The sequence below is a fragment of the Pyrgilauda ruficollis genome, unplaced genomic scaffold, assembly GCF_017590135.1.
Source record: "Pyrgilauda ruficollis isolate IOZ18807 unplaced genomic scaffold, ASM1759013v1 scaffold165, whole genome shotgun sequence".
Lineage (NCBI taxonomy): Eukaryota > Metazoa > Chordata > Aves > Passeriformes > Passeridae > Pyrgilauda > Pyrgilauda ruficollis.
In genome coordinates this window covers 453,841-470,393 of record NW_024515320.1, presented here as the reverse complement: position 1 = coordinate 470,393, position 16,553 = coordinate 453,841, and the positions used below count along the sequence as shown (strand labels likewise).

At 65.6% G+C, this 16,553-nt stretch overlaps 2 protein-coding genes across 10 annotated transcripts in view; one reads left to right on the top strand and one right to left on the bottom strand.

Moving 5' to 3' along the window:
* The window catches only part of HSPG2 (heparan sulfate proteoglycan 2), a 40,357-nt gene extending 26,272 nt beyond the window's left edge, over window positions 1-14,085 (bottom strand). For 8 of the 9 annotated variants that reach the window (XM_041463361.1, XM_041463362.1, XM_041463366.1 and 5 more), the window contains exons 1-22: window positions 14,005-14,085; window positions 9,444-9,573; window positions 8,503-8,586; window positions 8,315-8,380; window positions 8,004-8,113; window positions 7,859-7,917; window positions 7,068-7,228; window positions 6,750-6,875; window positions 5,954-6,196; window positions 5,059-5,178; window positions 4,855-4,986; window positions 3,827-3,971; window positions 2,800-2,948; window positions 2,574-2,720; window positions 2,347-2,510; window positions 2,100-2,276; window positions 1,298-1,494; window positions 1,074-1,221; window positions 858-985; window positions 702-788; window positions 553-611; window positions 412-479 (exon numbers count right to left, since the gene is read on the bottom strand). In XM_041463361.1, coding sequence (XP_041319295.1) covers window positions 412-479; window positions 553-611; window positions 702-788; window positions 858-985; window positions 1,074-1,221; window positions 1,298-1,494; window positions 2,100-2,276; window positions 2,347-2,510; window positions 2,574-2,720; window positions 2,800-2,948; window positions 3,827-3,971; window positions 4,855-4,986; window positions 5,059-5,178; window positions 5,954-6,196; window positions 6,750-6,875; window positions 7,068-7,228; window positions 7,859-7,917; window positions 8,004-8,113; window positions 8,315-8,380; window positions 8,503-8,586; window positions 9,444-9,573; window positions 14,005-14,064 — 2,760 coding nt within the window. In that variant the 5' untranslated portion in view covers window positions 14,065-14,085. The remainder of the gene's footprint in view (window positions 1-411; window positions 480-552; window positions 612-701; window positions 789-857; window positions 986-1,073; window positions 1,222-1,297; window positions 1,495-2,099; window positions 2,277-2,346; window positions 2,511-2,573; window positions 2,721-2,799; window positions 2,949-3,826; window positions 3,972-4,854; window positions 4,987-5,058; window positions 5,179-5,953; window positions 6,197-6,749; window positions 6,876-7,067; window positions 7,229-7,858; window positions 7,918-8,003; window positions 8,114-8,314; window positions 8,381-8,502; window positions 8,587-9,443; window positions 9,574-14,004) is intronic. The other variant, XM_041463365.1, reaches the window with a different exon arrangement.
* Window positions 14,086-14,586: 501 nt separating this feature from the next.
* Window positions 14,587-16,553, top strand: part of LOC121351332 (chymotrypsin-like elastase family member 3B) — a 4,525-nt gene continuing 2,558 nt past the window's right edge. The window contains exons 1-2 of the mRNA XM_041463388.1: window positions 14,587-15,205; window positions 15,540-15,611. The gene's annotated coding sequence lies outside the window, so the exon portion shown is untranslated. The remainder of the gene's footprint in view (window positions 15,206-15,539; window positions 15,612-16,553) is intronic.

The window sequence follows — 16,553 nt, the reverse complement described above, 5'->3', positions numbered from 1 at the left end:
GGCGGGCAGGGGTGAGCAGGGAAATGGGTGGGACTGGCTGCAGAGGGTGGGATGGTGGGACTGGGTACCCCAGGGAGCAGCTGGGTGCCATGGGGGGTCAGACTGAGTGTTATGGGGGATTGGACTGGGTCACACTGGGGATGCACTAGGTGATGGAATGGTTGTCATTGGTGCTGGGTGGATTGGACTGGGTGCCCCAGGGATTGGACTGGGTGCTACGGGGGTGGGACTCAGTACTATGGGAGGGTGGGACTGGTTGCTTCAGGGGATCTGGACGGGGTGCCATGGGGCAGGACCTGGGTACCTGGGATCAGGCTGGTGCAGTGGGGGATGGCAACACCCAGCCCCCCATTGCCCCCCGTTGTCCCCCCACAGTACTGCCCCGCTGTCCCCCCAGCCCCCTGTCCTCACCTTGCAGCGACAAGTGCCACCCGCCTCGTCCTGGCCCCCGCGGGCATCGCACTTGACGAGCTCCTGGCCTGCAGGCAGCGAGGGTGAGGGTGGGGGGCACCCAAGGGTGCAGGGACCCCCCATCCAGCACCCTCCACTCACCAATCGGGGTGCACTTGCCACCTGGCTGGATGGGGTCTCCCTCGTAGCCTGGGGCGCACCTGTGGATGGGTGGGGGACAGGTGGGTGATAGGTGGGTGATGGGTGGGGGTGTCAGGTGGGGGGGTTATGGGGAGGGACCCCCCACCCACCTCTCGCAGCGGCGGCCGGCGTATCCAGGGGCACAGGCGTCGCAGGTGGCCTGGCCATCTGTGTCCAAAAAGCAGGACTCCGAGAACCTGCGCGTGACAATGACAGTGACGCCAGGGTGGTGACATCAGGGGCAGGTTCCTGGGGTCAGCACCCACCTGCGAGATGGCTCTGTGTAGGGACAGGGACAAGGGTGACAAGCGGTGGCTGTGCCCTTGGTGGCATCGCCGAAGAAGCCAGGTTTGCACTTCTCACACTGGGGACCCTCCGTGTTGTGCTGGCAGTTCTGGGAGGGGGACACAAGTCACAGGGGAGTGGTGATCCTGTGCTGTGTCCCTGTCCCCTTGTCATCCCATCAACCCCTCACTCCTTACCAAGCAGTGCCCAAAAACGGGGTCACAGGTGCTGGAGTGACCGTGGCAGCCACAGCCGGAGCAGGTCCCCAGGTAGGGTCCCCTCGTCACCCGCTCAAAACGGGGAGCACAGCGCTGGCACGACAGCCCCGTGTAGCCCACGGGGCACCTGGGGACAAAGCGGTGTGACAGTGGCATCACAGCAGCAGTGGCACTGAGCCCGTGACCTTGCTGCCAGTGCTCACCTGCACTCCTCGACGTCGCCAGCCGGGCCCAGGCCGGTGTCTGCAGTGCTGGTGATGTCCATGGCCACGTTGCTGAGCCCCACGCTGGCCATGCGCCCGTCATACACCGCCCGGATGAAGATGCCCTCCAGCCTCTGCAGCACCAGCAGCAGCAGCTCCCGGCTCACTGGGGCACCCTGCTCATCCTCCCAGTGGTCCTGCCGGGACGGTGACAGCAGTGTCACAGCAGGGTGATGGTAATGTTGGCATCACCCACCTGCCACCACCGGCACCAGTGCCCATCATCAGCACCATTGCTACCAGCATCACCCACCCGCCACTGCTATCACCCACCCTTCATCATCTCCCTCCCATCCCTGGATTCACCCACCCACCAGTATAACCAGTGTCACCCACTCCCTACCTGCATCACCTCCCCACCACCACCATCATCACCCACCCACCCCCAGCATCACCCACCCATCCCCAACATCACTCATCCATCACCATTGGCATCACCTCACCACCACCACCACCCCTTCTCACACCCACCTCGGTGAGGGGCACGTGCCGCCGGTTGAGAACGTCTGGCTGGGTGTCACCAGCACGCGCCCGCAGCTGCCGCCCGTGGCCCCGCAGCAGCACGTCGGGGTGGGTGGTGGGCTCGGGGGGCCCCCGGCCCAGCCGGTACCGCACGCCGTAGCTCAGCGCTCCCCCGTAGGCGCCCCCACCCATCCCCAGCATCACCCACCCATCCCCAGCATCACTCATCCATCACCACTGGCATCACCTCCCCACCACCACCACCCCTTCTCACACCCACCTCGGTGAGGGGCACGTGCCGCCGGTTGAGAACGTCTGGCTGGGTGTCACCAGCACGCGCCCGCAGCTGCCGCCCGTGGCCCCGCAGCAGCACGTCGGGGTGGGTGGTGGGCTCGGGGGGCCCCCGGCCCAGCCGGTACCGCACGCCGTAGCTCAGCGCTCCCCCGTAGGCGTCCACCTGGCAGCACAGCGGGCTGTCAGCGGCCATGCCACTGGAGTGCCCAGCCCTGACCCCACCCCGGCATCACCTTGTCCCCAAGGAAGGGCTCTGGCAGTGCCCAGAAGGCATCGAGCGCCAGGAAGCGGCGGGACAGGTCCAGGAGCTGGAATTCCTCGGTGCCCACATCCACATGGAGTTGGGTGGCCGAGAGCACTGGTGCGGATGGCGCTGCCGGCACCGTCACATTGACACCTGCAAGGAAAACGCTCAGCCCCTGCTGTGTCCCCTGCCCCGTCCCCTGTCCCCACAGCTCACCCTTGAAGTCGTCGGGGCGGTTGAAGCGCAGCTGGAGGCGGTGGCGGTGCCGGGTGGTGGCCCGGCAGGAGGTGGTGACGCCAAAGCAGAAGCAGGGCAGGCAGCGGGATGTCCCTGTCACCTGGAAGTGGCCCTCGGGACATGGCCCTGTGGGAGATGAGACAGTGGGTGATGGTGACAGTGCCACGGTGGGATTGGTGGCACAGAGAGGGGAGGGGCCGCTCACCAGGGCGGGTGACGGTGAGGATGCTGTCAGGGATGCCGAACACCATGCCCAGGGTGTTGATGGCCTCACAGGTGTAGGCGCCTTGATCAGCTTCCTTCACGTCCCGGATTGTCAGGGTGCCCTGCCCAGCCTCACTCACGATTGAGACCCTGTGGGGCACGTTTGCTACCCAGAGCCTGGCAGAAGCCGGGCCTGGCACACCCGGGAGCCACACACACCCTGTGTCCAGCACACGCAGCATCTGGCACACCCGGGGCTCTGCACACCCAGTACACCCAATAGCCTGCACATCCAGTGCCCTGCACACCCACACCACCTGATACCTGGCACACCTGGGGCTCTGCACACCCATTACACCCAGTGCCCTGCACACCCAGTGCCCCGCACACCCATTACACCCAGTGCCCTGCACACCCAGTGCCCTGCACACCCATTACACCCAGTGCCCTGCACACCCATTACACCCAGTGCCCTGCGCACCCAGTGCCCCACACACCCATTACACCCAGTGCCCTGCGCACCCAGTGCCCCGTACACCCAGTGCCCTGCACACCCATTACACCCAGTGCCCTGCGCACCCAGTGCCCTGCACACCCAGTGCCCTGCACACCCATTACACCCAGGGCCCTGCGCACCCAGTGCCCCGCACACCCATTACACCCAGTGCCCTGCGCACCCAGTGCCCAGCCAGCACAGGATCCCATTCCCTCTGTGTGACCGACTTACACCCCGGCCCCGCCCCAACCTCAAGCCCCTCCCATTGTTAAAGCCCCGCCCACCGCAGTCACGCATGCCTGCTGGCCACGCCCATTTGCCAAACCCCTGCCCACTCAGACCACACCCTGCACAGAAGCCCCGCCCCAAGGCTTGCCCCAGCACCTCTGCCCCAAACAAACCCCGCCCATACAGACCCCACCCCAAATGTAAGCTCCTCCCATCATAGACCACACCCAATCAGAAGTTCCTCCCATAGCAAGCTGCGCCCCTTCCTCCAATCCGCAACCAGCATCCCTTAGGCCCCGCCCACCTGTGGCTGCTGGGGGTGTGTCCCCAGTTCAGGCGCCAGGTGACGATGGGGGTGGGGACACCGGTGGCTACACAGGTGAAGGTGACGGTCTGGCCTGGCACCGCCCTCACCGACTCCCGCGGCAGCGTCACCACCTGTGGGGGCACTGCCACCGCCACCCAGTCATTGTCACCGCCACCGGCACCACCCACACCGCACAGCACCCCGGGGCACAGGGACACTGCCACCGCCACTCCATCATTGTCACCGGCACCACCCACACCGCACAGCACCCCGGGGCACAGGGACACTGCCACCGCCACTCCATCATTGTCACCGGCACCACCCACACCGCACAGCACCCCGGGGCACAGGGACGCTGCCACCGCCACTGGCCACTGGCACAGTCACCACCCACCCCAGGTGTCAAGGACACTGTCACTCCTGTCATTCTGGACCTCCACTACCTCCACTACCGCTGGCACCCCAGGAAACAGGGACACTGCCACTGCCACCCTGTCATTGTCACCACCACTGATACCATCTGCTCTGTGTGGCACCACAGGAAGATGGGGACACTGTCACTGCCACCCCAGACCCACCCGGGGACAGGTTCTTTAGCACTGTCTCCAGTCCAGCTTGGGGACAGGGTCCCCAGTGTGGCGGCCAGCACCGTGCCACAGTGCCACAGTGCCCCCAGTATGGTCCTGTGGCACTGGCTCGGGCACAGAGTCCCCAGCCCAGTGCCATGGCACAGTGTCCCCAGGCACAGTGTCAGCAGCCTGGTACCATGACACAATGTCCCCAGCCCTCTGCACTGGCACAAGGCCCCCCAGGCAGTGTCCCCAGCCTGGTGTCACGTCAGAGGGTCCCTGGCACAGCTCAGACACAGCCCCGTATCCCGAGGACAGCTTGGGCACAGTGTCCCCGTCCTGCTGCCACAGCACCACACGCCCCCAGCATCACAACACCCCTGGCACAGCATCCCCAGCCCAGCCTTGGTCCCCGTGTCCCCTGCCTGCCGAGCTGTCCCCTCCGGTGTCACTCACCACATCCAACCTCGTCGCTGCGGTCGGGGCAGTCGGGCTCCCTGTCGCACTGGTAGCTGGCTCGGATGCAGCTCCCGCTGGACACGCACCGGAATTCCGCTGGCCCACACGCCGCGCCGGGCGCCTTGGTGGCTGCAGGGGTCACAGCACGGTGTCAGCTGTGTCCCCGTGTCCCCACGGGCGTCCCCGAGCCCCCGTACTCACGGCAGTCGCTCTCGTCGGAGCCGTCGCCGCAGTCGTTCTCGCCGTCGCAGCGCCAGAGCTTGAGGGCGCAGTGCCCGTTGGCACACTTGAACTCGTTGGGCTCGCAGGGGGACGGGGTGCCTGGGGGCACGGCGCAGGTCAGCACCCAGAATCCCAGAATCAGGTTGGAAAAGACCTTTGAGATCATTGGTGACCCCACACCACCTTGTCACCCAGACCATGGCACTGAGTGCCACATCCAGGCTTTCCTTAAACACTCCCAGGGACAGTGACTCCATGACCTCCCTGGGCAGCCCCTTCCAATGCCCAATCACCCTTTCTGTGCAGAGCTTCTTCCTAATGTCCAACCCTAACCTCTCCTGCACACCTTAGGGCTGTGTCTCTCATCCTGTTCCTGGTTCTCTGGGAGTAGAGCTCAGCCCCACTGGGCTGCACCTTCCTTTCAGGGAGTTGCAGAGAGATAAGGTCCCCCCTGAGCCTCCTTTTCTCCAGGGTTAGTCCCCAGCCTGCAGTGCTGCAGGGGTTGTTGTGGCCAAAGTGCGGGGCCCAGCACTTGGACTTGTTAAACATCACATCAATGGATTCATCCCTTGGATCCAGCCTGTCCAGGTCCCTCTGCAGAGCCCTCAACCCTCCAGCACATCCACACTTGCACCCAGACCATCAGCAAAGCTATTGACCAGGCCTGGGCCCAACACGGATCCCTGGGGGACACATCTGGTGACCCGACACCGACTGCACCACCTCCCGGCACTCCTGGGCCCGGCCGTCAGAGTGACCCTGCCCGAGCCATGGACTGCCAGCTGTTCCAGGAGTTTGCCACGGGAGACAGTGTCCGAGGCTTTGCTGAAGTGCAGGTAGAGCCCCCCAAAGCCCCGCTGACCCCAGGACCCACCGCAGGCGTCCTCGTCGGAGCCGTCGGGGCAGTCGCGCTCTCCGTCGCACAGGTAGTCCCGGGGCACGCAGCGCCCGTCCCTGCAGGCGGCCTCGCCCCCCTGGCACCCCCTGGCCGTTGGTTTTGGGGGCCGTGGGGTGAAGGGGCGCAGGGGGGACGCTGGGGTGGTGCCCACGGGGACGGTGCTCAGCGGGCGAGTGGTGGCCGGGCGGGCAGTGCTGGGGGGCGGCCGTGGGGAGGGCTCTGGGGGCAGATAAAAGGGGGGTTAAGGGGGGACTTAGGGGGGAGTGGGGGTGAAGAGGGAGGGCCTGGGTGGGGCTGGAGGTGAGGGGTGCAAGGGGGGCTTATGGGGGGTTGTAGGGGCAAAATGGGGTGCAGAGGGGTTATATGGGGAAAAAGGGGTGTGAGGAGTGTTTATGGGGGCATAGAGATAAAATTGGGGTGCAGGGGGATTAAAGTGAGAAATGGGGGTGCAGAGTGGTATAGAGGGGTATACCGGGCAAAAGGGGTGTGGGGAGTGTTCATGGGTGCAGGGGGGTTGGGTGGAAATGAGGGTGCAGTAGAGTATAAGGGGGTATACAGGAAAAAAGGTTTGCAGGGAATGTTTGTGGGGGCATAGGGGTAAAATAAGGGGCAGGGGGGTTAAAGGGAGAAGTGGGGGTGCAGGAGGAGACTACAGGAGGGTTACAGGTGGGAGAGGGGGTGCAGAGGGGGGGTGTCAGGGCCGTGGGGTGGGGAATGGGGGCAGGGGGGTTGCTGGGGACAGAGGAGGCTCTGGGGTGCCTCGGTGCCTCACCACATCCCTCCTCGTCGGAGGCGTCGTGGCAGTCGGGCCGGCGGTCACAGCGATATTCCAAGGCCACGCACTCCCCGCTCCCACAGGAGAACTCCCCCACGGTGCAAGCGCGTGGCTGGGGGGTCACTGGGGACAGGGAGGGGGCACACGGTCAGGGGGTCACCCCAAAACATCCCCCCACCCCCGAATTCGGCCGGACATGAGAGCCAGCAGAGTAACACGGGTTAGGATGTGGTGCTCTGAGGCCTCCGGCCCCAAGCCGCTCCAGAGCACCCCAAAACCCCCTCAGGCTCCCCCCAGAGCCCCTCCCGGGCTCACCGGCTCCCAGGCGACGGAACTGGAAGCCCTGGGGGGAGGTGAGGTAGGAGGCGATGGAGCCGCCGGCCAGCAGGTCCCGCAGGACCCCCCCGAGCTGCGCCTCGTCCGCGTTGCCCTCCGAGCCCACGTCCAGCTCCACGAACACATCCCCGTCCAGCTGCCTGGGGGACAAGGGGTCAGCATCCCAAAACAGCCACACTGCACCCCCAAATCAGCCCTGAGCCCCCAAACTGCCCACGTTGCACCCCATGAATTCCTCATCATCTCCAATCCACCCCATCAGCTCCAAATGCCTCCATCACCCCAAAACCTCCCTGCACTCCCAAAAGCTCTTCACTGCACCCTGAAATGTCCTCACTGCAACCTAAAAGCCCCTCTTTGCCCCCCAAAACATTCCCATCACCGCCAATCCACCCCAACACCCACAAAACCTCTGTCTTCCCAAAAGCCCCTCATTGCACCCCAAAACTTCATCGCACCCCAAAATCTCTTAACTGCACCCCAAAAGGCTCTCATTGGATCCCAAAACATCCCCTTCACCTCCAATCTGCTCCATCTCCTCCAAAAATCTCCATCATCCCCCAAACCTCGCTGCACTCCCAAAAGCTCCTTACTGCACCCCAAAACTTCCTCATTGCACCCCAAAATCTCCCCAGAGGACGCCTTGCTCCCCCAGACCCCCCTGTTTTCCCAACCTTCCAAAACCCTCTGGGCCCTCCCAAACCCCCTAAGCCCGTCTATCCAGCCCAAGCCCCCCAAAGCTCCCAAAGCTCCCCAAGCCCCCCACTCACTTGATGAAGACCACGCTGACCACCTGCTCCCCAGGCACTTTGTAATACTCTGACTCCAGCTGTTGGGGGGTAGGAAATAAGGGCTCGGGGTGGTCCTTTGGGTGCCCCCCCACCCCAGCACCCCCCGAGTGCCCCCAGTCCTCACCGTATCCACCACGGCCTCGGAAATCTCCCGAAACTCCTCGGAGTCAGGGTCCTCCAGCCGCGGGCTGTAGTCGATGCTGCGGGTGAAGTTCACCAGCGCCCGGAAATAAACTGGGGTGGGGAGTGCCAAAGTTGGGGCATGGGGTGCCAAAACCGGGGGGGTGGCACCTGCACACCCAAAAAATCCCCCCCTGTGACCCTCACCCAGCTGTGTCCCCCCNCCCCCCCCCGTGATTGGGATCCCACCCAAAAAAGCACAGGAGGAAGGAAAGTGGGGGTGCAGCAAAGGATGGCCCAAAAAGTGTCACTTACTGATCGGGGGGTCGTCCTCGGGCTCGGCCACCACCATGCCCGCGGGCGCGGGGCGGGGCCCGGGCGCTGCCCCCAGGGAGGAGGAGGAGGAAGAGGAAGAGGAGGAGGAGGATGAAGAGGAGACAGAGGTTGAGAGCGGTGCCAGCAGGGACCAGCCCGGGGCCAGGTGCCATCCAGTGTCCCCTTACCGGTGGGTGCCAGCCCGCTGCTGACAGGCGGGGCCGTGACTGCCGGTGGCCAGGGAACAGCGCTGCCATCCTCCCCGCTGCCATCTGCCGGGGCACAGCGTGAGGGTGGCACCCGCCCGCGGGTCCCCATGTGTGGGCACCCACCCACAGCGGCACCCACCCACCCACCCATGGTGGCACCCAGTGCCACATTTGCCACCAAATGCCACCAGATCCCAGGGCCACCCATGATGGGGGCCATGTGGTGGCACCAGGGGGGCATCCACACGTGTGACACACTCCCAGGGTGGCACACACCCATGGCAGCCACCACCTGGTGACATTTTACTGCCAGATGACACCAGGTCCTAGTGCCATCTGCCCTGGGGACAACATGGGAGCACTCAGGGTGGTATCTACCCACGGTGACAGCCACTCATGGTGGCATTCACCCACTGTGACGCTCACCCACTCGGTGCCACTCTGCCACCATCTGCCACCAAATCCTGGTGGCATCTGTGATGGGGGCAGCATGAGAGGCACTCACTCACAGTGACATCCACCCACCCGGTGCCACCTTATCACCAGATGCCACCAGTCCAAGTGGCATCAACCACAATGAGGACAGTGCAAGCAGCATCCAGGTGGCACCCACGTGTCCAGTGCCACCTTAGTGCTGGATGCCATCAGGTCCATTTCCCATCTGGGAAAGGGGACAGTTGAGCGAGTGGCACCCGCGGTGTCACCAGCTGACAGTAACACCCCCCATGTGTTGACACCTATTCATGTCACACCCACCCATGGTGACATTCAGCCAAAGTGACTCCCACTCCTGCTGGCACCAACCCAGCTGGTGCCACTTTACCCCCAGGTCCCAGTGCCATCCGCAGCGGGGACTGTGCACGTGGCACCCAGGGTGGCATCAGGACCCACCCACCCTGGTGCCCCTGCGGTCCCCTCACCTCCAGAGGCCACCAGGTCCTCGTCATCTGACAGGTGCCGGTAGTAGCGCCGTCCCTGCGTGTCCCCAACGTGGTCGGCCACCGTGTCCTCGGGGAAGGCGTCGGCCCAGCCGCGGGTGCCGCCGGTGACCTGCGGGATGGGGTCACCGTGGAATGGGGCCACCAGGGGACGGGGCCACCATGGGACAGGGCCACCACGGGATGGGGCCACCCGCGGGACACGTCACCCGGGGGGGACGGGGGTGGGGGTGCATGGCTGTGCGGTGGCGTCATCGGGAAAAGGGAGCGGGATGAGCTCATCACACACCATCGGCATTCCTGCCCGACCGGCACCGGCACCGGGACTGCCGGCCAGGGAACACCGGCACCGGGACTGCCGGCACCGGGACACGCATGTGCGGGCACTGGGGCGTGTGCCAGGGAGCCCGGTGTGCACACGCGTGTGCAGCGACACGGGAAGCGTGAGCACACGCGTTTGCACTGTTCCACGTGTGCGCTGACACGGGGACGGGCGGGTTCAGTGACACGGGGACACGCGTGCGCTGCCACACGCGGGGAGCGGACACGCGGACGCGCGTGCACGGTGACACGTGGCTGTGCACGCGCGTTTGCATCCCTGCGCGCACCAACACGTCCACGGCCGGCCGTGCACGCGTGTGAGCGCACACACATCGGCAGTCACCCACAGGTGACCGTGCACGAACACTGGCACCGCCACACCCGCGCCCTGGCACACGCGTGTGCCCCAGCCGGGCGTGCCCCGTGCCCCAGCCGGGTGTGCCCGGTGCCCCAGCCGGGCGTGCCCGGTGCCCGCGGGGCCGGGCACACGCGTGTGCGGCGCCCGGGTGCCCCCGCCCCGGCCCCGGCAGGAATCCGTCGCAGCAGCACTTTGCTGTGCAAACAAGCGCCGGGGGATTAGGCGGGCGCTGGGGGGGACGGGACACGGGGGGAACATGGGGGGACACGGGGGGGACACGCGGGGCACGCGGCCACACGGATGGGAGACCCAACACCCCAAGGGGTCTGCCTGGGGAGGCCCCTCGTGGGTGTCAGCCCGGCCCTCGTGCAAGGGGAAACTGAGGCACGAGGCCGTGTGTGCTTGGGGTGGCTGTGCCGCTCCCCAGATGTGCACTGAGCGTGCAGGTGCTCGGCCCCACATCCCCACGCGTGTACCCCGAGTGTGGGGGCTCTGCCATCATCCCCACGCGTGTGGCTGCTCAGCCCCCGCACCCGCACCGAGCGTGCGGGGCCTCCGCCACCGTCTCCCCTACGGGTGCACCGAACCCGAAGGTGCCAGTCCCTGCTCCCCAACCCCTGCGTGCCCTGGAATCGCCCCCCACTCGTGCACCGAGCCCGTGGGTGCCCAGCCCCGGCGCCGCAGCCCCAGCCCGGCCGGAGGAAGGGCAGCTGCGTGTCGGGTGTCCGGCGGTGTCCGCGCAGGGTCGGGGACAATCCCCCTCTCCGGTTACCGGAAGCCTCTCCGCGCCGCGGCCCCGCACCCCCGGACGCCTGGGCCCCCCCGGACACCCGGGTCCCCCCCGCTGCCGCCGGGGCACCGCGCCCGGCCGGACGCCACGGCCCCGCCGCCGCTCACATTTTCCACTCCCCGGCCCAAATCCTGCCCCGCACTCTGGGGAAAAGTTGGGGGGAGGGAGGCGAGGAAGAGGAGGTTGAGGAAGCGCCACCCTGCCCACGTCCCGCTTCCAAACTGCACCCCAAATTGGGGGAACACCTCACACCCCCCCCTTATTTGGGTGCCCCCGCCAGTTTGAATGTCCGCCCCCGCCAGTTTGGATGTTCCCTCACTAAAATCTGGATGTGGCTCCTCAAATCTCGAAGTGGCCCCCAAATCTGGATGTGCCCCCCCCCGTTAATTCATCCGGGTGAGGAAGAGGAGGTGACGCAGCACAAGAATAATAACCGGGGGGGGTTATTAATAGCAGTCCCCCCCGGCTTATTGTTCCCCCAAGGTCATGCTAAAAGGTGCTTTCCCCATGAAAAAACCCTGCTCCCCCCGCCCGTGGGTCCCCAAGGACTGAGCCACCCCCAGCTGGGGGGATGGGGGTCACCCCAGGATTTGGGGGGGCTGCCAGCACAGCTGGTGGGACGCTGGTCCCGGGGGGGCAGAGGCAGCTGCTCTCCCCCCCCCCCCAGCCGCCCCCGGGATTTGGGGGTGAAACAGCTGCGGGGTCAAAGCCACAGCCGGGCAGGCAGGGGGGCCCCAAATATGTGTCTGCCCTCCCCCCTCCCCCCTGCATTCCTCCCTGCTGGCATTGCCTAATTTATCCCGAAAGGACTCGGGCTGGGGGGGGCCGATCCGGGCGGGTTTGGGGTAAATGGGTTTTGGAGGGGAGACTCTGGTTTTGGGGGGTGATTTTCTGGGGGGAGATTGGAGGGGTTTTGGGCAGGGAGAGGGGTTTTGGAGAGTGGAGATGAGTTGGAGGGGTTGATGGGTTTTGGGGGGGAAAATGGATTTTTGGGGGAAGGGATATGTGATTTTTTGGGGGGGAAACGGGTTTGGGGGGGAGATGGATATGGGGGTGGAGATGGGTTTTTTTTGGGGGGATAGACAGATTTTCTGGGGGGAATTTTTTGGGGGAGTAGGTTTTTTTGTGGGATAGCAAGACTTTTAGGGGGAGTGTCAGGTTTTCATGGTGAGGGGGAAACCCAGGAGTCCTGGCATGGACCCAGCGTCTGAGCTGACCTTCCTCCCCGCCTTCCTCCTCCTCCTCATCCCAGCCGGGCCATCTTTGGCGATGGGAAAGAGCCGAAGGCAAGAGGCCATGTGCGCTGCGGGCCCGGAGGGTCCCCGAGTGCCCCCGAGCACTCCCAGGCGGCCCCAAATGCCCCCAGGTAGCCCCAAATGCTCCCAGGTGTCCCCAAATGCCCCCACGTGCCCCCAGGTGTGACAGGAGCCTCCCCAGCAGCGCGGGGCCCCCAGAGCGGCCGTGGCCGTGCCCCCCTCCGTGCGTGCCCCGGGCACACGCGTGTGCAGGAGCGCGGGAGGTGTGCGTGGGGTGTCCCCCCCTTCCCCAGCCCTTCCCCCCGGGCAGGGTGATCTTATCGCACATTCCTGCTTCGCCCTCCCCTTCCCCCCCACCAAATTAACTCTTCGCAGCCCTTGGAGGTGGCACCCCCGTGCCCCACCCCACGCCAAACCCCTCCGTGGGCCGAGTGGGAACCCCCCCCACGTGTTTGGAGGGGGATGTACGGCCCAGCATCCCGGCCAGGGGGGTGATTGAGCTGCTCGGTCCCCAAATCCCCCCCTGTGCCTCAGCAGAATGGAGGGTGGGGGATCGTAAAGTGGGGATCCCCCCCCTTTGTCCCCGCCAGCCCCCCCGGACGTGGGTGGGAGCCCCACGGACAGCGGGGGGGCCGCGCTGCCAGCACGGCCCCGAGCACAANGGTGCGGACGGGGGGGTGGGGGGCACCCCAAAAGCAGGAAGTAAGTGCCCCTGTAAGTGACCCCCACCCACGGCAGGGTGTGGGGGAGAGGGGGGGGCTGGACCACCATGGGTGTATTTATGGGGTGATGGGAACCATCCCCACTCTGGGGTCATGGGGGACCCCAACTCCCTGAAGGAACAGGGTGGGGTGATGGGGCCCCCCCGAGCGGGACCCTCACACGGGGGTCATGGGGACCCCAGTTCCACAGGGGTATAGGGGTGGGTGACCCCATGTACCCCCAGCCCCAGGGGGACCTCAAGCCCCACAGAGGACAGGGAGGGGGACCCCACACACCCCATTCCCAGATGGGGCAGCGCACGGGAGAGGGACCCCACCCCTCCTTTGGGGGGCCACTGCAATTCCCAGATGGGACAGGGTGGGCCCTGGGGTCTCCACGTGACTCCGGTGCAGGGGGGGACCCCCAGTCCCTTAGGGAGGGGGGCAGGGTGTCGGGAATCCCCTGGTACAGGGGGAACACCCCAATCCCTTGAGGAACAGGGACCCCCACATCTCCTTGGTGTCCTGGGGGACCCCAATTCCGTGATAACAAGGATCTCAAGTCCTTCAAGAGACACAAACTCCGTGGGGGACCCCAACTCCTACAAGGATCCCAAACTCCGGGGAGGGGGTCCTAACTCCTCTAGAGGACCCCAACTCCTTTAGGGGACCCCAGCTCCGTGGTACCAAATCCTTTAGGAGATCCCAGAACCGTGTGGGGACCCCAAATTCTTTAAGGGCCCCAAAGTACTTTAAGGGACCCCAAAACCACAGGGGGGTCACAACTGCTCTACGGAATTCCCGCTCCGGGGACCCCGACTCCTGTAGGGGACCCCAACTCCCACAAGGAATTCCAGCTCCCCGGACCCCGACTCCTTTGGGGATTCCAGCTCCGTGGGGGGAGACTCCAACTCCTGCAAGGGACCTCAGCTCCTTTAAGAGACCCCAAGTCCGCGGGTAGAGACCCCGGCTCCCTTCAGGTACCCCAAATCCTTTAGAGGTCCCCAACTCCTTCGCGGGACCCCAACTCCGGGGCCCCCAACTCCTTTCCGGGACCTCCCAGCTCGGCGAGGGGACCCCCAGCCCCCCGCGCTCCCGGGCCCCCGGCCCCACTCACCCCCAGGAGCGTCCCCAGCAGCACGAGGGTCCCCAGCGCCGCCGGGCCCCGCCGCCCCATCGCCGCTGCGGCGCCCCCCCGGCCCGCGGGGCGGGGCCGCGCAGCGCGCGCCCGCGGGGACACGGGGGGGCGGCGGGGACACGGCGGGACACCGCTGGGAACGGACACGGGGACAGCCCCGGGAACTTGTGCGGGGACACGGGGACACTCCCGGGAACTTGTGCGGGGACACGGGGACACTCCCGGGAACGGGCACGGGGACACGGGGACAGCCCCGGGAACTTGTGCAGGGACACTGGGACATCCTGGGACCGGGCACTGGGACACGGGGACACTCCCGGGAACTGGCACTGGGACAAGAGGGGACACCCCGTGAAAGGGCACTGGGACACGGGGACACCCCTGGGAACGGGCACTGGGACACGGGCACAGCCCCGGGAACTTGTGCAGGGACACGGGGACAACGCCGAGAACTTGTGCAGGGACACGGGGACACCCTGTGAACTGGCACTGGGACACGGGGACACCCTGGGACCGGGCACTGGGACACGGGGACACTCCCGGGAACTGGCACGAGGACACGGGGACAGCCCTGTGAACGGGCACTGGGACACGGGGACACGGGTCGGCGTCAGCGGGGACACGCAGGGGCGCAGGGACACCGTGGGACACCCCTGGGAACTGGCACTGGGACAGGGACGCACGTGGGACACCCCTGGGAACTTCTACAGGGACACGAGGGGACACGGGGAGACACCCCCGGGAGCATTTGCAGGGACACGGGGAACGGGGAACACGGAGGGGCACAGGGACACCATGGGACAACTCTGGGGTCTTGCTCTGGGACACAGGGGACACCCCTGGGAGCTCTTGCAGGGACAGCAGAGGGACCCAGGGGGACAGCCGGGGGTGCCGGGACACCTTGGGACACCCCGGGGAACTTGCACTGGGGTACAGGGTATCGGGGACAGCCCTGGAAACTTTTGCAGGGACACGGGGGGACACAGGGGGGAACTCTGGGAACTTAAACTGGGGCACGGGTGTTGGGGACAGGGGGGGACACCCCTGGGGACTTCCAGGAGGGCATGAGAGTGTGTGGGGACATGGGGGTACACGGGTACCTCTGGAAACCTATACTGGGACACGTGGGTGCGTGGGGACACCGTGGGACGCTCCTGGGAACTTCTCCTGGGACCTGGAGGTGCATGGGGACACCATGGGGCAGCTGTGGGAATTTGCACAGGGACAAGCACAGGGACACGGGGCTGCGTGGCGACACTGTGGGACACTCCCGGGAACTCTATGGGAACACAAGCGTGGGGGGAGAGCGGGGATGCACATCTGGGAGCTTTTATGGGGACAAGGGGTGCATGGGGACACTGTGGAGCACCTTCAGGAACTGTTATGGGGACATGGGACAAAATGGGGGTCATCCCTGGGAACTTTCACAAGGATGTGGGAGCGCGTGGGGACACCATGGGACACCCCTGGGAACTTAATGGGGACATAGGGGTCACCCCTGGGAACTTCTACAGAGTCATGGGAGTGCATGGGGACACTGGAGGGGCATGGAGAACTCCGGTGGGAACTTCCAGGAGGCTTCTGGGGTGCGTGGGGACCCCACAGCCCCCCGGGCACGTGAGGAAGTTTGGGAGCAATGGGGACATGGGGGGGCTCCGGGAGTACCGAGGAGTGGGGGGGCTATGGGGGCACAAGGGAATTAGAGGAGCTGTGAAGGGGCATGGGGGCAGCTATGGGGGTACCAGGGGTGTAGAGAGGGCACTGTGGGGGCACAGGGGGGCTATAGGGGCTATGGGGGTACCAAGGGCGAGGGGCTGTGGGGACACTGAGGTTTATAGGGTCTGTGGGGGGCACCAGGGACATAAAGTGATATGGGGGGGCAATAGGGGCACAGGGGGGCTGTGGGAGTCCTTGGGGCACAGGACAGTAGAGGGGGTATATGGGGAACACAGGAAGCATGGCAGATATAGGGGGGCTCTGGGGGCACAGGGGTTTAAAGGGTCTAGGGGTGTTTGTAAGGGCTGTGGGTTCTGGGAGGGGGGTGTGTATGAGGGCCGGGGGGGCAGAGTGGGCTACCAGGGGCATATGGGGGGCACAGGGACTAGGGGCTCTGGGAGGGGGTGCCTATGGGGGCCATAGGGGCCATGGGAACACGGCGGGACACAAGGCTGGCTGGAAGGGGCTGTGGGGCACAGGGGTAGTTCTGGGGGTCTGGGAGGAAGGATATATAGGGCCATATAGTCCATGGGGGCTGTAGGGGCCATATGTGGACACCAGGGACATGGGGACTATGGACCTGGGATGGCTGTAGGGGTTCTGGGGGTCCGGGAGGGGAGAATGTGTGGGGCACTGAGCCCGTGAGGGATTTAGGAGCCATGTGGGCACACCAAAGGCACAGGGAACATGGCGGGACAGGGCTGGTTGTAGGGGCTTGGGGGCTCCAGGGCCCAGGGGTGGGGAGGGATGTGTGAGGGCAGAGGGGTCTGAGGGGCCACCAGGGGCACAGGGAATGTGGGGATCAGGGGGGC